The following is a 20,208-nucleotide window of genomic DNA, read 5'->3' as shown; positions in this document are numbered from 1 at the left end:
ATAAGGGGAAAATGTACAAAGGAGTCTGCAGTTAATGTACAAAAAAATGCACAAAAGAACATGCAATAAAGTAAGGGTAATAAAAAATAAAGTTCAAAATGCACAATCGTGTAAAAATATACTGCGAGTAAAAATGTACAAAAGTAAAACAAAAAATGCATGTAAAGTGTCAAGTAGACCTATGCTCAAATTTACTGTAGTAAAAAAATATACAGTCTAATGAGGAAATTAAAATTTCCTGTTAAAAGTTTGTTGCTTCCTGTTGTTTGTAGGAGTCGTTGTTCATTACTGCATTATTTCGTATTATGCATCACTTGATGCACTGTCCAATCTCACGTGAATGACAAAGATCACATGCTGCTGTGTTTGATTTATTTGTAGTATTTATGAATCACAAGACTGGAATGAACGATGCACAATTTCCTATGCTGCTTGTCGAGTTTAAGAACCTAAAAACTGATGAAGTAATTGTTTAAAAACATATTGCCCCCCTGAAGCTAAAACAGTCAGCTTCTTGGTTCTGCTTTCACTGGGCGCGCTCCCGTGCGGCTCACGCGCTCCTCGGGGCCGCGCAGCAGCAGCAACACTTGTCAGCAGATCACATGATATGACAAAGCAGCTAGCTGCTTCCTGTAGACTGCTAACCTAGTCACATCCAGACGGCTGCACAGACTGAGACTACCGTGTCATCCAAGATGCTGGCCCTCATAAACAGGCTCCTGGACTGGTTCAGGTCCCTCTTTTGGAAGGAGGAGATGGAGCTGACATTAGTGGGGCTTCAGTACTCCGGAAAAACCACATTCGTCAACGTGATTGCAGTAAGTAGCCAACGTTAGCAAAGACGCACAGTCAGTGCGGGCCCCGGCTACTACCTGGGAGAGGTTGTGGACGGAGGTGTCTGACAGATTAGGTCCAGTCGCAGCAACCTTTCCCTGCTAATGTCGTAAATGTTAAGCGACATGACTGCACACATGGGTTGTTTCGATGGCATAAAAAGTGCAAGTATCCCCGCGGGGCTAAGGCCTGTAGTGATTTTACTTAGTTGTTGTTTAGCTAGCAGGAATGACGGAGTTCTTGGTATGACTGTGCGCTTACTTGTGAAACCGGTCATGTGAACGGACTTGTTGGTCCTTTGTAATAGCTACCGGTGTGTCAACATGAACGATATGTCGAAAGCACAGGCCACTGCTTCATTTTAAAAACAGGCATGTCGTCTGCTTCTTATAGCTAGTGGGGTGTACTGGAGGAGACGACGCCTGGAGCAGTCATAGGCTGCTAGTTCTCGATACCACTAGAATTCATAATAAATGAAGATAGATTTCCTATTGTGTACCCAACTCATAGCACTGAGTGCAGTGTTGTTACTGGCCTCTGTTTATGTTTCCTTCTGACCCAAATCCTCCTCTGTTTACGTCTAGATTTATGACATGTCATCCAACCTCCACTGTCAAAGTTGTAATGGTTCATGCTGATTGCCCTTTTTATTGGAGCTGTGTGTTGCTGTTTAGCTTGTTTAGTGTTTTCGCTTTGACTGTGTATGTGGGAAATCTAGGTGATAGGCCATATTGTATTTTTAAGATGACAGGGTCACGTCCACAGCCTCAGTTCTTCAAGTTCCCCATTCTCACACAAGAGAATGTTTTTTTTCCTGTTGAGATTATGTCAAGTGATCTGTTTTGAAGTTTGACCAAAGCAGCCTTCCCCATCAGACAATCAGGGCAGGACAGTTAAGCAGGGAATATCTGGCATGTTTTAGTTTTTCAGATATTTTGTGCCTATGGGAACCATTTAAGCTTGTGGAATGTTTGGTTACGACACACTTGCTAGCAGAAAGCTTGATTATGACCCTAAGTGTAAGTGTATTAGTACATAGTTAAGCTTTTTTGTTTGAGAGGGTCTGTTTTCCGGCACACTCAGTTTACAGTGATTTAATGGATGCTATATCAAAGTGCCAAGTCATAGCAGTGCTCAGAGCTTGTAGGTTCACAAGTAATCAGACACTTGCCTACTAAGTTGAGTATTACCGCTTAGATGGATGTTAAAGCTGTGTCACTGAACAACCACTACAACTCAGTCACTAGCCCTGAGCCCCTGTCTATACTGTATAATTACATACCTGTTGAATTTTTCATTTCAGCAGAGTTGCTTCATTGGAATCGACACAATTTACTCTACACTTCTGATTCACTTTCAGACTGTAACATGCTTATTTTCCCCTCTTTAAACTGTTGCATTTGCCGATGATCATTATTGTTAGCTTTTTTTGGGTGTGTCTAAGTACTGAAAGAACATAAAACTGAGTGATTTCTTGTATGTGTACATGTACTCGTCCAGTAAAGCTGGTTCTCGCCTGCCAGTATGAGAAGTAAAGAGGTGATGATGCAAGTGAGGAAGATAATGATTTTCAAAAAGCATACATTTTTCAGAGAGATATCAATTTGTGACTGCTACACCATTTACTGCAGAGCAAATCAAGACTATACTGTCCAGGATGCAGGCGTACATGTCTCCTTATCAATGACGAAGGAGGATTTCCTCACCCGAGATTAGACGACTCAAAGTCACGTACAAAACTGTGGTAACCTTTCAAAACTGAAAGGCCAGGCGGAGCTGTAGGACAAAGTTCAACAGAGAAAAACCAACCTCTGTCACAACGATGCAAAGTGTGGAGAAACAAAAGCAACAGGTCATGAGCCAAAGGACATCACCTCATCTGTCAAACATGGTGCTGTCATGTCTCGCACATTTATGACTGCCGATGGAACTGACCCACTGGCATCTATTGATGATTTCAGCACTGACAGATGCAGCATGACGGCTGCAGTTTGCAGGAGCTCAGATTTAACCAGATTTATCAAAACTCACTCGACCACATTTCACCATTCGACAAGACAGTGCTCCGACGCATGCGGCCGAAGCAACCACAGAGCTTTTCATGGTGAGGGAGGTGGAATATCCTCGACTGGCTGAGTCACTAACCTGATCTCAATCTGAGTAACAATCACGAGATGAAGGTGACTGCAGTGAAGGTGTGGGTGTGAGCATCACCAGGGAACACACAAAGCATTTACTGTCAGCGATGAGTAAAGGACCTAAAGCAGTCATCGAGTGCAAAAGGTTGTTCCAAAAATATTAAATATATTGAATTTGTGTGACTTCATGTGTGTCTGTACGATCACTTTTGAACCCCTAAGCTTTGTTCTCGTTGTATTACACAGGCTACACCTCCCACACAGTTCTTTCTATATTCATGTAGACCCACTCAAATTACACCTGAGACTTTGCACTTTAATGTAGCATCCGTTGCTGTATTTCATGTTGACTGTGATGAGGCACAGATTTTGGAAAACAAAAAATGTGTGTTCTGACGCATTCATGGTCTCATCTGAACATGATTCATGAAGTAAAAGGACAAATATTCAGCAACAACCTTGTAATCAAATCATGTCTTAATTTACTCAAGCGCACAAATGATTCACATCCACAGTGCTTTTCATGTGACTGTTGTATCAGATGAAATTAATTTGCTAACATGCCGCCTTTTGTCTTACATTTGTCATGTGCAGTCAGGGCAGTTCAGTGAGGACATGATTCCTACAGTGGGGTTCAACATGCGGAAGGTCACTAAAGGCAATGTGACAATAAAGGTAAGCCAGCAACGAGGCTTAGTAGCTGCTTGCTTTCATTCTCACCAAAATCAATTGTGCACTGCCCAGCGCTGTATGCTCCGCGCTCCACAGCAGTAATGGCACAGTGATTCGTTTATGAAGGAAGTTAAACGTTACAGAGGTTTTTATTTTTTTTTTCTTTGCTTCTGACTTGATTGTGTGCTCTCTTGCCCTCAGATATGGGACATAGGTGGACAGCCCCGCTTCAGAAGCATGTGGGAGCGCTACTGTAGAGGAGTCAATGCTATTGTGTAAGTGTGCTGACGTAAGAGTACAGCATGTTGCCTTTGTGGCTGAAAACTGGAAAAGCCAAACTAAATTTACACCACTTACACGTAATAAAGCATTTGTGGTGGATTTTCAGTCGACATTAAGTCCTTTTTTTTTCGCTTCTCTGTGTAGTTACATGGTGGATGCAGCAGACCGGGAGAAGATAGAAGCTTCCAGAAACGAACTGCACAACCTTTTAGACAAACCACAACTACAAGGAATTCCTGTAAGAAGCCGCTTGTGATCTTGAAATCTTTTTACAGCATCTACCTGATCATGGTATTGATTTCTGAGGGTCCAGTGATTCCGGTCGCAAACCGTGATTAAACTCCTAATTAGCGATCACTCCAGCCCATTAGCTGCAGTGAGTCAGGCTTGATGACGTTCCACTAAGTGGTCATTTGAACCCAAGCCAGGACGTTTTTTAATGAGCTGACAGGATAATTGACTTGACAGAGTCTGACGTGCTAAATTGATGGGCTTTCTCCTGCTCTGCCTTGACACCACACACACAAGCAGTTTATTTTGTCCGAATTGTAAGAACTCTGGGATTTGTCAGGAATGCGGTTGAAAGGAATCCTTTAAAATGTTTAATCGTATCGTGATAATGCTGATACATTGCTGCACTGGATATCGATCGGCCCTGTCTATTTCTTTCCTCATTTTTTAGGTTCTAGTCCTTGGAAACAAACGAGACCTACCCAACGCACTCGATGAGAAGCAGCTCATTGAGAAAATGTGAGGAATGTTGTTGTTTCTTCTGTTGTTGATTAATAATCCCGTTCAAACAAACACTTGGTGATTGCATAAAGCTAACCTACTTTATATGATACAGCAAGCAGCTTTTCCTGTGGCTGGTTTGTTTATTAGATAAGAAGCATCCATTTGACATAAGGAATGTTTGAATAATGTGTCTTCTTACACAATATGTTCCCAGAAGTATCTGAATATTTAAATCTGCAGTGTTAACCCTTGGCTGGTAGTTATACAACAGTCTGACATTATGAGTGGATGTAATGTTTTTAAAAATAGGAGGCCTATACTTACTTACACAATAAATGTTTTCCACTCCCCTTTGCAGGAACCTATCTGCCATTCAGGACCGAGAGATCTGCTGCTACTCTGTCTCCTGCAAAGAGAAAGACAACATAGGTAAATAATATCTGAATGGTGCTTAATAGAGCAAAATTACAAGTCAGGCCGGGATAACTTCAGTAAATCAGGAAAGTCTGTTGTTGCATCATGACCATGATAACTCATCCACCTAGACCAGCCAACAACCAGTCAGGCCAGTTTCCAGGGTTCAGCAGTGTTGTGATTAATCAACCAAACTGTAGTATTAGCACAGTGTTGCACACGACTTGTGTGGTTTTAATTTAAAGTATGCTTAATACAAAAAAGATGTAAATGCATATAAATCAAGATGAGCATACTGCTGTTTTACTGTATTTTATAGCATGTTGCACATGCAAATCCTGTGCAACATGCTATAAAATACAGGCCCTTATTCCACCATTCTAAGTTGTTATTTAATGTCATGTTGTAGCATGTGTTCATTTTCTTCCATTTTGTACATGTTATTTGACCTTTGAGAACTTGTAAGACCAGTAAAATAACTTGACAAGGCAAAGAAAATTCAGACTTGAGCCAGGACAACATTGCTGCAGAGCTCTGTAACAAACTGAGCTAAATTCACATTGTAGGGTTTCTGCAGGGAAAATTAAGGCCTTAAATGGCATCAAAAATCATTACATTTGATTCTCAGTGCAGGGATGTGATTTTTCCGCGAATTCGCGGAATTCCGCTTTTTTTCAGGGATGGGAAGTTACCGCGGATCCGCTGATTTCATTTCAAGTTTGAACACTTTATTGTCGCTGATACTCCCACGCGATGGTAACGACGTTAACGATAGCTTGTTAATGGTAACGACGTTAACGATAGCTTGTTAACGACGATTGTAAACAGACCAGTGATTGGAATTCGCCGCACCCCGCCGCAAAAATAGTGAAATGTAGGGACAGTTTTCATATTAAAATCATCTTTTAAAAAAAAAGCAAACCTGTGTAATTTGTTGAGTTCACGTTCATGGCGTTCAAATTTTTACAGTATAGCATTAAAATGGCATTCAAAAACATTAAATATGACCGGCTGATTTCTGCAGAAACCCTACATTGGAAGAAAGAACTGCGTTCTACAGTTTCTGACACGGACATGAAGGGAAACAAAACCATGTGAACCTGTTGAGATTCTAGATATGTTAAATGTTTCTCCCCACCTGCAGATATCACACTGCAGTGGCTCATCCAGCATTCAAAGTCTCGGAGAAGCTGAAAGTGAAGCCCTGCCCTCCTCCCCTGGTCGCAGCTCTGGCCTCAGCCCCCTTACGGTCATGGGTCCTCGACAGTCATCCCTTCCACTGCCTCTGTGAAGTAATCCAGCTCTCTCTGCTCACTACCGTCGCCACCTGCACCACCCAGTACACTACCATAGATGTGTAGCCCCTGTACAGCACTACCACCACCCCCAACAATCTGGAGTCTTGAAAAGTTGTCTCACTACTGTGCTAGAAGGTGGATTGTCCATACCCATCATGCCTTATCGCTCATCATTACGGACACGCTCTGCGTCTGTGTACATCATGGAGTTTTTTTCTTTTTTCTTTTCTTTTTTGGTTTCCAGGATCTAATGCTATTGCGGTGTACTGTTCCCCAGCTACACTAGGACGGAGCTCCTCTAATCCCACAGTCAAACGTCTGTTCTGTTGCCTGTCAACATTTGGTGTTTACGTGGCATTGTGTGATTGTAATTTTTAACAGTTATTTGCCAAATGACGATGGTTGCTTGTGCTAATGCCTTCAATTCCTGATAAACTCTTAGCAATGTAGCCTGCATTTTATTTGCTGGCGTATGGAAGTGTCTGTTTTATTAAGTGACTTGAATCAAAGTTTACACAAAACACAAAGATCAATAGAAGGTAAGACTTTGAGTGGCTGTTGCGTCTGAGGCAAAAATCCTAAGCAAAGTTTTAAGTGCCTTCGGCTAAGAGAGCGTCCCAATCAGACAGTTATGGCCCAACGCAGTTTGTATCCCACTATTTTAAATAAACTCTTGGTACAGTCACGGCATAAATCCTTTGACTATACTGAACACCACCTCTTGACAATCTCATGTTATGCTTTGTAATCATGTAAATGCATTATTATATCTGAGAAACGGTAAAGACAGTACTGTACCAACGATGAAGAATGAGCAATGAAGAAATGGATGATGAATGAGAAAATGTTACATTGTGTTTGGTTGCTGGGTAATTTGAATGGTGTTTCACTTTGTAGCTTGTGACTTCTTCTCTATGTAGCTCTTTGGATAACTTCTGCTTGAAGGGATTTAAAAAAGAAAATAGTCTGAAAGCGGTATGAGTGTGTCCAAGTGTCTCATAGTCGTTTTGTGTTTGCTTGAGTTGGATAACGGGAAGCCAGTGTTGGTCATGATGAATGAGCTTACAGAGGACAGTCGGTTAGTTTAAAGCGCTGGATGCCTGATGTCATCTGTGCTTTGCCACACCCTTATCTGAATCCGGATGTCTTTTTGTAATAGTCCAAGGTCGAAGCTGTCTACTCTAAAAACGACGTATTGATTGACATGCCATTCCCTTTCAGCGAAAAGACAATGATTTCTCACAGGTTTGACCACTGTATATCGATCTGCCCTTCGCTTGGCCAATCGCATCTCGATGGAGTATCTTTTTTCTCTTTTGGTTGTTTGCGTGACCCCAGATCGGGGTGAATTATCACTTCTGCTCCAATACTGTATGTAGGCCTACATGACTTCTGCATAATACTGTCCACAGATCCATCCCTGCTCTCTCACACGTTGTTCTGTGTCTGTGGGTGATCGTCGTGATCATAAATGTCGATTGTTGGGACCACAGCAGCAGTGAGGGGCTGTATAATTGAGTGACTGTGTGGGTAATTTGGGGAAAGCTTTGTTACCTGTGTAATAATATAGCCTATTTGCAATTTGTATGTGCATGTGCTCAACTTATTCACATTCAATTGCAGACTTTGTAAATAAGAAAGTTAGCATTTTTATTCCAACAAATGCTCCTGTAGATGTCATGCATTCTCTCCCTGTGATTGCTAATAAATTTGTTTTTATTTTTAAGGATTCCAAGTCTGGCATCAAATGTTTTGTGAATGTCAGTGCAGGTTATCGCCACTAGATGGAAGCAGAGTACTATGGAAAGCTAATAGTAGAGAGAGCAGCTTGAGGTCTGTACAGACTCAGATTGATCTCAAGTTGCTTTGGTGCATCGTGAACCTGCTTTCTTCTGTCTACAGAGTGATTACTGGAAGTCAGGATTTCTCTTCAAGATTTAGAATTGCACAGATTGCATATTAGCAGGATCATTAATTCCAGCAGTTTTTGGCTCGAGTTCTCATTTAAAAACACCACCTTCATCCACAGTGAATATGGAAGGCAGGTACTCCCAAAACACTTGGTTCTCATAATTTTCATCACACAAACTTAACTCGGTGCTACCTTTGTGGATAGATCTGGTTCTGTATTTCCCATTAAGCAGCTATTGTTACCTACAGATCCCCTAATAGATGACTAACACCTCTCAGTGTTTCTTGGCAGAGAAATGACAATTATGCAGAAATGCAACACACTGAGTGTCGAGGCAAACGCAGGGAGTGTGGTGCAAACTGGGGGGCAATAAAGTGGGCCGAAGCTGCACAGAGCTGCTGCAGAGCAGACCTGTGCTGTTTAAACGGGAACACCTTAATTAATCTCATTTCTTAAACGCAGCATTTAATGAACAGCTGCTGGCATTTATTGTATGCTGGGGCAGTGGTAAGAAGGTGTGGACAGGTCCAGGCGTTTTCCGATGGATTCCATGGGTCAGCGGAGAGCGTAGTATGTGTGCGTCCACATGGGAACTTAAATATGTGGGCCCTTGAGTGTGTGTGTGTGGTTTACAAGTGCAGCGACTACGTGCGATTAAGAAGTGGTTACAAACCCGCCATAGGGATTTATGTAGAGAGAAGGTCATGGAGACGACCCAAAGGCGTAACATACTATTAATGTAGTTACACTCCATTACCAATGCGCTCATTATATAATACAACATGCTTCACGCCTACCACCTGTCACAACTGCGCTGTTTGCATTTGTAAAGCGTCCAAGCTCGTCAGCCTGTCCCATGAATGACTATTCATTACTAAAATTACGGGGTTTCTTAAGAGCTGAATTATTCAGTAACGCTCCAGACGTGATTCACTCCCTCATAGCTTTCACTCCACTTAGCTGCTACAAGCCTGAGCTCTTAACATATCCTCCCTCTCAAACCTTGATGGATGTCTTAAATAATAAGGATGGAGCTCCACTTTCAACAAAACTGCTCATCGTGATATAATCATGCGCACATCTGCATAGCACTATGAATACTGCTCAGTATTCTAATCCACTGTGGTCCAAGTAATGTCAAAGTTTGAGCACAGTCTAAATGAATATCGAACCACAGCAAAATAAAACAGCTGTCTGTCCATAAAACGCCTCCCTGCACAAAAACGCTTCCAGATTGAAGCTGCTGCCACTCATTCGAGCTGCTTCACTTCTGTCTTTGCAGCTAACAGCCCTGGACAGTCTCACTCAGCGCCGTAGTTGAAGGAAGCCTGCACTTTACTTTCACTCAGTCATCTGACAGCGCTGTAGTGAGCAACACATCACACCTAGTTGAGAATCCAACAGAATTTTTTTTTTTTTTTTTTTTTTACACAGAGAAAACAGGGAGAGGTCACTTTGTTATCTTTGGAACTTAAGAAATATATTTTCTGAAGTGAGAAAATCTCTGTCCATTCCAAAACGGCCACCTCCTGCCATATGATCTCATGTCGTGGTGTGTGTGCTTTTGAGTTTATTTAGCAGGAACCATGGAATCATTAGAGACTGCTGTGCTATCCCTATCAAGGCAAAAGCATCCTCATTTCCCTCCTCCGCTTGATCTTTTGTGGCGTCATTATAAACAGTTTTTATGTCTTCCAGGCAGGCCTGAAATAATATTTAGTTCACTTAGAGCATTTGAACTTTTAGCTCATAATGTTTACAATATACAGCATTTGCAGTGCGCCCACGGAGCGTCTCAGTAAATCTCCAAGCTCAGAGCATGTGGCTCCACAGGTGAAGGCCACTTCATATCTGATTTACAGCACCTGGGTTTTAAACAGTCAGAAATGAAATCTGAAATTCAGCAGAGAATTCATTTCAAAATGTGCAGCATGAAAATGACAAAATAAATCAACCAAGATTCAAATGGCACATATTGAGTGAGCCTGTGAGAGAAGCACCTCTTTGACTGGGCAGACCTGTAGGCAGCCATTCATAGTTAAGACATGACTTCACATTGTCTTTTATTTACTTTCAGCTGTTTGTCACTACATCCTCTTTGTTCCCGTGGCAGCGATGACATCAGAGCACTGCTGTGTTTAGCTGAGCTAACTGTGGGGTAATTTGTCCAGGGATCTAAAACGTCTTGTTTTATGATACATAAATAATGTGTTCCAAAGCTGTTAAACTACAGAGTTGGGATTAGAGGTTTGGAGCCCCGGCATTGACAGGCATCTGCAATCACTTCATTCAGTTCCCTGTGCGGACCATAATTTGGCAGTAATCACTATGTGTGGAATGTCACATGATTCATACAGAGCTGCATGGCACATATCAGCATCCTTTAGTACTCTACACCCTGTAAAAGACAGATGTTTATGTGCATACACACCCTGTAGTAACACAGCTTAATGGGGCTCCACGGATGAATATGTTCCTCCATTTAACTGGCGTACCCCATTCATTACTGATGCTATTAGTGCAGACACACAAGTGGGTGTTTGGGTTAATGTTATTTCAATCTAGCGGTGTTTAATCAATTAGAATTGTGTCTAGTTTGGTGCTTATTGTTTATCCTCTTTTAAAGATAAGCAGCGTTGCATTGAGGGTCAGCAGATAGTACCGGCATCACTGCACTGTGGATGGTCATTTAAGGTCTTTCTTGGTTGGTCCCTTACTTTTGTTCAGACTGAGACATCAATTACATCTGTGAAATTTTCTGAAGACATTCATGGTCACTATATAAGGACTCCATGCAGTCTTTTCCTCGTGCCATCATCAGGTCAAAACTTTCATTTGGTAAACATGTAATAATGAAACTAAGCTGTTCGAGGATAGCTCATGCCAACATAAAAAAATATTACACTTACATAGCACTGATAAATACATGTAGATAATTCTGTTAGTATTGGGAAATCTGTCTGTATACGGTCTATGGTATGTCTATAAGGGCACCAGTTCCATTTACCACTAAAATAATTCTAAATCCCATTTTTATCCTATGCATCAGTGAAACAGATACTTAAAGTAAAAACGTGGATTTTCATTCCAAAAATATTTAGACATAGCAAAGTTTTTTGTAATACAACATTAAAGATGCACTTTCAACATGATTACATAATTATGATTTGTTGTTATTCCAAAATTTAAATATATTCTGGTTTGAAAGGCATTATAATTGTCACAGTGCACAGAATTCATTTTTTGAGTTTTCTCTACTTTTAGCAAAGGTTGTGCTGCTGCAGGATATTGCAGTGAAAAATAAACTTACAGTGAACAAAAACCTGACAGAAGAAAAATACAAAAAAAAAAAACAAACCCAGAACCTGCTTAGAGTTCAGAAGATTAAATAGCAATAGCCCACCTAGGAAGTCAAAAATGATAAATGTATGGCATTTTCTCTTAATGCGATAGTAAGCTTAACTTAGCGTAGTATGCACCAGGACTTCATTCATATTACTTTAAAGCAAAGATCTACTGTGATGTATCAAATTTGACATGCAAAATGATGTGACACAACTTTTCAGCTGTGAAAAATTGTTTACTGCTAATTAGTTTTGACAGCTTTCGTGGTACAAACAAAAGTAGAACTAAATTTAAGCATTTTCTGCTATTAAACCAGAAGGAACATCACGACAACATGGTGGGGGCCAGGGCTTGCAGAGATGCAGCTTATTGATGAGACTGCTGCATGCATAGATGAAAGTTATATTTATTTAGCATTAGCATGTTAGCATTTTTTATTGGAACCATGTTAGCATGCTAATATTAGCACTGAGCCAAGCACTGCTATGCTTAAGTACAGCTGAAATAAACTAATTAAAGGATGGTATTGGTCACATACTGGTTAAGGAAGTTTGGTGAAGCAACTATATGTTTTTTTATCAATTACTTAAGTAAAAACATAGTAGTACCTAAAGTAGTTGAAACTACTCATACCAATCATGTTTTGTACTTTGAACACTGAGATAGTCGCTGGTCACAGCTCTAGCTTGAGTGTTGTGAGCTGCTGCTTGAGCGGCAAATGAGAAAGTTATTTTTGATTTGACGTAATCCATGACTTTCTCTTCTTTTTTGTGATTGTGGCCGTGCAGAAAAGCTGCTGAGACCTCCAAATGCAATAATTCCATTTCCACTCAGTGAGAGTAATCTTTGCGGTCCATTCTGTTATCCGGTGTCCTCTCAGATAGCCAGCTCCCCTGTGAACGCTTTCATACTCTCACCTCCCTGCCTCGGCTCTGACACTCTCCCCTCCTCATATTCCATTAAAAATCATAACTTCAGCTCCTGGGGCTCTGATCAAATAGGGCAGCTAATGCATTTTCCCTGCGTTTTGATTTTTTTTCCAATGTACCTCATATTTACATATAGATTGAGTATTTATCAGTCTGCATTTTGAGGCAAATTCACTGTAGTCCACTTTATTAAACCATGTTGGATTTATGTATATTTAATGAAAAGTTGATGTAGGGAGTGTAATTCTTTGAACAAGGGAGTATACTTGGCATGTGTGGTGAATAGTAATGCATGGGCTGTGCACAACTGAACTTTGGATCTGAGTCTTTAAATTTTTTTGGTGAGGCTTGATCAGTTTCACATGATCGTCTATTTTGCATCTCTGCTTTCAGTAGCTGCACATGAACATGTTCCACCAACATGACGTGATTAAGAAAGCAAAATTGCCGTCTCCAATGTCTTTATTCTGATGTCCAAACAGGATAAAGCAAAATGGGTCATTAGCCATGTAAGCTGGAGCTGTTTTGGTCTCCCTGAGTTCACTTGCGATGTTGTTGTCCCTCCAGAAACACAAACAGGTAGGAAATATGTTTATTATCTTTCTTGCTGAGAGTCAGATTAAACAATCAATCCCACTTTCCTTTCTGTTTGCCAGTCACAAAACTATGACCAGGAAGGAGTTAGCTTAGTATGGCAAATAGACCAGGAATACATGAACATCAATTCTGCCTTTATCTAAATAGAACAAAAACTGCCCATACAGTACAAAATTCTTTGTGATTTTAGTTTAAATTGGTTGTGCTTTGTCAAGAAGTACTCTTGAGGATAACACACTGCGAAAAAAATGTTGTTATTGCTGATTTCGTACATTGTTTGCTCTTTCCACCTATATATGGTATATATAAAAAGATGTGTTAATTGTGTATGCTAATTTTACTGCATTTGGAAAGAGCCAGGCTAACTGTTTTCCCCTCTTCCTGGTCTCTAGGGTCGTAGAGTCATATTTCACAAACTTAAGCACTCAAGAGCTCACTTTTCTTCTGCAAGAAAGGGATGAACTGTTTTCTTAATGTACAAATTAATCTTGTATAGCCAGATCATTCTGCAGCCCAGAATGACTTTAGCACCTCATTATCCTTCTGCTATAGAGGAGACATATTGTGGCTTACTAGAATTTCTTTAAACCAATTGTAATTGTAGTGGGTGGAGCTAAACAACAACGTGTCCCCTTAACCCATAAGAACCCAGACCCATTTTCCTTAAAGGACTTAATGGGTTAAGGTCAGACATAAAGCTTTACAAGGAAGAGACTGGGGCACTCAACGTGCTTGTTACACTGGTGTCACCGTGGGTTCTTATGGGTTAAAAGAGTGACGGGCAAAATATCTTGGTGGAAAATTTGTATGAAGGGGAGGTGAAAATGGCTAATTCACTGAAAAATTGTGATCCAAAATCTCTGCAAAAGTGGAAGGTTGCTAGACTGGAGTTTGTTGTTGTTTCCCAGACTTAGGGGGAATTTGAGGAGGAGACGACCACATGAAACACACCACTAATGACAGATTTATAATTGCAAAAATCATGATATGTACTGTAACTAAATTATTTGTCCACTATCAGAAACCTTACAGCATTGCTCATAAAGGACACATCGTGTGCATTCTTTATCTTGTAGAAACAATTAACTTTCATTTCTTTATGTTGTCTAAAATCACTCAATTCAACAAGATGACTGGATCATTATTCTCTAAAACTGACCCTCATATTCAGTGTAATTAGACTGGATTATTCATTAACATGCGTACTGGACCCTGGGAGGTCTTTAAACTACAAAAGACAGTCTTAAAGAGCGAAAAAAAGCAACATGTCACTAAAATGTGTCTTTTCTGATAAATGTTGTCCAAATCCCTACAAAGGATGTCTTCACTGTGTGCTCACAGCTTTCATAGCTGGAGGCTCGAAGAATCTGCTGCTCTTTGTTCGCTTGCGGCATCAGGTATGAGTGCGTTAAGAGGACTTTTTCAGGGGCCGTGCAGATCCTTTGTCCTCCAGTCACCGTAGCTTCAGGTTGACAATGGCAGAAAACCCCTGTGGATTGTGAATAGAGCATCTGACAGGACAAATGGTGTACTTCAGGCAGGAATGTTGGGGAAAAAAAGATTAACAATGGTGGGCAAAATAATGTAGTGCAGACAACGAGCAACATAAAGCACAGTTTTGAATGTCGTTTTCATATGATAGGAATTGTTTTGTATTTTGTTTTCAAACTTTGAAAGACAGACAGAGTGTATATTACTTCCATGTCTGTCTTCCTATAAGCGATGAGACTGGCTGCTAGAAAGAGTTATTTCTACCACCTCCACTCATCTAAATAAGGCCTTGATGATACTTTGGACTCAGTTCAATGAGAGGGACAGATGTTCCCTCAGGCCGGATGATTTGGAAACCCTGTCTCAGCTGGATTTGAACCAGGTAACCTGCCTTTGATATTGGCAGAACCTTTTGACTGCAGGTAGATGGCCTTGGCAGACAACATGCGGCCGATCAGATGGAGGAACAGCCTTTACCTTGGTCTGATCCCCTGCCAGGACACCTCCTGCAACTCTGCCACAGTCTGAGCAGACACACGGTTATTGCATATTCATCCTTATTGCACATCTAGTTGCATATGCAGCATAGCTCCAGATGTAAAGTGACTTGTGAAGAGGCCTCCAGTATGTTCAGAGTCCGGCCCTGATCTGCGGCTCTTCTTCGGGGGTTGATTCTCTTGGCTGCATTAGTTTGAATTCTTTCTTTTTTTTTATTATTACATGAGGGAAATATCTGCAGTGTCGTGTCTTGAGCAACATGATTTACTCTTGCTCATATAGTACAAGCAACAGTTTTCCCCGTGGATTTGTGCTCCATTATAAACGGCAAAGAGGCTGAAGTTTTGCTGATGAGAAACAGCTGTAGAATAAACTTCCACAGACCCAGGAAGGAATAGGAAAAAGAGCAACTTGGCAACTTTCAACCACCTGCCTCAACATACATAATTTTTAGCTACAAGCAGCCTGCAGAGAGTAACACAGAAATGTGTGCAGTTTGACAGCGAAGGCTCATTGATACACACAGTACTAGATACTGAGTTTCTTTATGACGTCTTTTTTCCTTACTATAATCATTCATGTTTTCCGCACTGTATTCTGAGTGTGTGACTTTAATGGATTGTCCATTTTAATTTCACTGACTTGCCTGCACTGGTTTCCAAGTGGCAGTTTTGCATGTTGTCATTGAGACATTTCCAAAGCAAACTTTCCAGTCATTAATTCTGTTGCTATGCTCTGTGTGAAGGATTGCCTATCCAGCCACCTCACTGTGTTATGGTGTAATTAAAGAAGATTGAAGAAAAGGTACACAGGAAAGGAGATGAGGCATGGCAATCACTGCTGAAGAAAGAATAACATTCTTTGACATAGTTAGCATGTCCTTCACACCCACTCTGCTGCCAGGTTAAAAGCATTTCTGAGTGCTCGATTAAAGTTTGTGCACAGAACAACACTGGAGCACAGCATATGTATGTCTTCAAACCCCGAGTCCTTCCTCAAAGAAGCATGATGAAGTAGGACTGGAATGCTATTGTTTTTCTGGAATGTTCTTTCCTTGCTGTTGGCATTTGACTCTGAAATGAGGACGAGTTGCTATTTCTGGTGGAGAATGACTCCAAGTCATTGTGCCAGACCACAATGAGCACAATCTCCTCTGAAGGTGACACCTCATAGAGGTTGGTGGTAAACAAAAACCTGCTGTCCTTGGCTATGCAAGCCAGAGACTCAATGGGAAAGCTTAAACCTTGATGCCAGTTATAACAAAGAAGTCAAAGCCAGCTTAAACTTCAAACCACAGATGGGTTTTTGTGCTGATTTGTGTATTCTGATATAATTGTTTGAGAAGTAAGCTCTCATCTAGAGAAACATTTACATTCTTGCCGTTAGTTAGATGGCAAGACTGCTCTGATAAATGTCCAATAAATATGAAGCTACAACAAGCAGGTGGCTAGCTTAGCTTGGGATAAATACTGGATACAGGGATACAGCTAGTTCACATATATAGCAACTTTATTATTAAGCATATTAATTGACAAATTATCTCTCCGTTCTAGGCAAAAACTGTGTAGAAATTACAATTTGTAACACAAAACTTGTTGTTCCTACACTTTAGTATCTGAAGGGATTAAACAAAACATAGAAAATGAATTTAACTTAGCTATACTAACCCTAGTTTAGCCTGCTTTGCTAATGTTAGCTCAAAAAATAGCCTATTTTGTTCTTTGTGCTAGCCTTAGCTAACCATGCACTGACTGGTTGTGTTAACCTTAGCTAACGAGGCATATGGTGTACGGCTTGGCTGGCTAACCAGGCACTGGTTAGGTAATTACTGCCTGTATCTGAGTACAAGTGTCTGGTCAGCTAAGGCTAGCACAAAGAATTACCTGTTCTGTCCAAAGCTAGCCAGGCACTGGCTATATGTCCATATTTAGCTTGTTGGCTTTAATGCACTGACATGAAAGTTGCATCAATTTTCTCATTTAAATCGTTGTGAGAGACGAACACACATCCTTTAAAATATTAAATTATTCCTTTATTATGTAAATAATGGTAGAAAAACAGTGTAATATCATTTTTCAGTACAGTCACAATGACACACTCCAGATGTTACTGTAAAGGCCATTTCCAGCTCCTAGCTCATACTTCCATAACTTATCAGAAACACTAGCCAGCCACTGCAAACACAGAGGCAAACAATGAGCTCATTTATTGGAACACTTCCTCTCTGGCTCAAAGAAGACACATTATTTTTTAATATTAGTATTGGTATATTTTGTAATATGTTTGATGCATGCAAATTAATTTAACGCATGGAAAATCTTAAGACTGCATTAAAACTGAACTAGTTCTTAACCACTGCACACCTCCTGTTCTACTCTTGTCACGTGCAACTGCAAGAAGCTAATTCTGAGTAAACAGGAGAGGGAAATTATTGTTTGTTCTTCTGAAATTGGTTATATTTTCTTTGGAGCGACACACAGACAAGTTCCTGGCTTGAGACCACAATACAAGGCTGTGTGGGTATAGACAGAGCAGAGGGAAGGAGAGAGGTCGTCCATACAGAAGAGCCAAAGAAAGGCCTTTTATATGTGAGGATGTTTGCACTCAATAATTACATTTACAGTAGTGTGTTCTTGGCTGTTTCTAATTTTAATAGAGATGCTTTATGCATCCATTCCTGTGTCTTTTATCTCAAAGTGCATCTTCCTTTATATCTGAAATTTCAGATCCAGTTGTATCCGTTCATGCTTTGAAAGGGGGACTCAGTGATGGTATTTTCTTTAATTTCCCTGTGACACTGGCTTTGTCTGCCTTTGCGCAGGCTTGACGTGTGGAATGTATTGTGCGACATTTGCAGTTTTCCATGGCTTATTGCTTTCTCATTATGGTATGAAGGCTCTCCAGAGTCGGCCCGCTCTCTGCAGCCGTGGTGGTCTACTCGGCTAAAGACGTGTCGTGTCCCCGCCATTGTCAAACACCATCTCCACCCTTTCACCCGGAGACATGGCACCTCTACCTCTCAACAGGCTACGCTTCACACACTCCCACTAATCTCTATGCGCGATTCCTCCGGAGAGGGTTCACAGCCATCTTTGTTTCCTCCCACTGCTGCCTCTCGAGAGCAAGAGGTTCCGTGCATTCCTGCAGCGGCTGGTCATTGAGTCGTTTCCATTGAGGCGGGAGAGCATGGGAGAGCTCTCTGTCTCTGGACTGATGGATGGCCTGTCTGACTTTATCTGTGCAGGACGGACGCTGCGTTGGCTGGGGCCCAGAGATTGTCACTCCTGACTGCTTTATCAGGGCCTGACTTATAGAGCTGTCATCCTCTTAGAGCAAGGTTCCCAGGCACCTCGTCCAGCCATTCCCCCCTCCTGTCTGTCACGCTGCCACCCAGAGACCTTGGCCCGCATGACTGCCTGCTTCCCTGGCCTTATGCCTGCCTCCCATCCACCCAGGGACAGATACATTAACAAACTTGTCTTGATCCATCAGCTCCACCCTTCTGGTGTTGGACAGCCTGTTGTAACAGCCTCTCTTTTGCCAAGTGGTATTAACTCCAGATGAGGCGTGGATGTTTATATTTTAGATATAGATATTCCTCGGGTGTAGGTCCAAGTTGCTTTCAATGCAATTTAACCAGACATTTACCCTTGTTGCATCGTCCTCGTCTTACATGCTCAAAACACACGATTTTCAAACACATTTCAACAGTACAGCAGATACGCCTCTTTATCTACTGTTCACACTACAAACCCTGGATGAAAAAAAGAGAAAAGGATGGCAATTTTTCAAACATATTCTCAAAAGCTAAGTCCTTGTTTGAGCTTGCCATGAAACCACAGTGGAGTTCCTTCCTTATTCTCACTTTGATGAGCCATTGGAGAGCTTGGGGGAAAGCCAAGTGAAGTCTGGGCCTCATGCACATTCTGAAGTCTTTTTTTCAAACAGAGCAGCTTTTGTTCAACTGTCGGAAAGGGAGGGATTGACAGTGTGTCGGAGTGTGTTTAGTAACCACAAACACACGGCATGTGTTTATTTTTCTTTTTAACATTTTACCATGGTTATATAGATGCTTTTAGATGTGTGTATGTCCATGTCTGTATCCAATAAGTATGATTAAGATGAAAGAGTTATCATCAGGCTTTAGGGATGTGCTAGAGGTTAAAGATCAACTGGAGATTATCATCTTCAGATCTCACCTTTGACTTCTGTCTGTCAACAAAATTCAACACCCCGTGGGTAATACTTTTAAGACAAAGCCATACAATAGACATATCTCTTCACAGTGGTGGATAACTTATACGCTAAGAATGGTGATATTATTTGGTTAGGTGGTCTATCCACCACTTTTCAGCTGAAAAATCTTAACACTTCAATGGACTGGATTGAATTATGCACAGACATTATCTCCAGATGATGACTTACTTTAATGATGCCACTATTAGGTTGCTATTTGTAGTTTTCTGATGGACTGCCATGAAATCTGCTACATGCACTACATTCTTCCTGTGCAACACCATCGTCAAATCAAACTTTCAGTTTTTCCAATACTCTTGTTTATGACAAAATACTTACAAAATTAATCAGATTTCTAACAACTTTTTTATGTTTTGTGGTAATAAACAACTGCTATTATGCTACAATGCTATACTATGATGTGAACAGAATGAATATTATTCATATAGCACATTTTTAACAGTCTCTGAGCCAAAACTGTTCAGTATACTGGCTAAACATCAGTAGGCTTGCGTCTGTGAGCGTGTTAGCATTCATTTAGCTTAAAGCACAAAGTAACATAATTAAACTCACTACCCATTTACTATGTAGTAGTCTGACTAACTTAACCTGACCTTGACTTTAAGCCTGACCTTTCTTCCCTTTCTGTTGTCTGTGTGCATATGTTTTCAAAATCCCTTTTGCTATGGGAGACAACAACGACATTTTACATTTTGTCCAATATCTGGTTTTTGCAATAGTTCAGGCCTGCTTGGTTTTTCAGCCAATTAGCCATTTAATTACACTGAACACTTCCCTGCATGCAGATGTTCCACCATCACTATTTT

At 40.9% G+C, this 20,208-nt stretch overlaps 1 protein-coding gene across 1 annotated transcript; it reads left to right on the top strand.

Moving 5' to 3' along the window:
- The first annotated feature begins 592 nt into the window (after positions 1 to 592).
- arl8bb (ADP-ribosylation factor-like 8Bb) lies at positions 593 to 8,102 on the top strand. Its single transcript, XM_022188714.2, has 7 exons — positions 593 to 818; positions 3,567 to 3,647; positions 3,846 to 3,919; positions 4,071 to 4,164; positions 4,609 to 4,676; positions 5,020 to 5,090; positions 6,220 to 8,102. The coding sequence occupies exons 1-7, from the start codon at positions 696 to 698 to the stop codon at positions 6,267 to 6,269; spliced, it is 561 nt and encodes a 186-aa protein (XP_022044406.1). The 5' UTR covers positions 593 to 695; the 3' UTR covers positions 6,270 to 8,102.
- The last annotated feature ends 12,106 nt before the right edge of the window (positions 8,103 to 20,208 follow it).

This window comes from Acanthochromis polyacanthus, chromosome 5, assembly GCF_021347895.1.
Source record: "Acanthochromis polyacanthus isolate Apoly-LR-REF ecotype Palm Island chromosome 5, KAUST_Apoly_ChrSc, whole genome shotgun sequence".
Classification (NCBI taxonomy): domain Eukaryota; kingdom Metazoa; phylum Chordata; class Actinopteri; family Pomacentridae; genus Acanthochromis; species Acanthochromis polyacanthus.
This window is presented reverse-complemented; position numbering and strand designations above follow the sequence as displayed.

What these genes read in the sequence shown, in the direction of transcription:
- arl8bb (XM_022188714.2), top strand. Translation starts at nt 696, where the DNA reads ATGCTGGCCCTCATAAACAGGCTCCTGGACTGGTTCAGGTCCCTCTTT. An exon ending in CACAACTACAAGGAATTCCT is followed by an intron (nt 4,165 to 4,608) that starts GTAAGAAGCCGC and finishes CTCATTTTTTAG; the next exon opens with GTTCTAGTCCTTGGAAACAA. An exon ending in CAAAGAGAAAGACAACATAG is followed by an intron (nt 5,091 to 6,219) that starts GTAAATAATATC and finishes CCCCACCTGCAG; the next exon opens with ATATCACACTGCAGTGGCTC.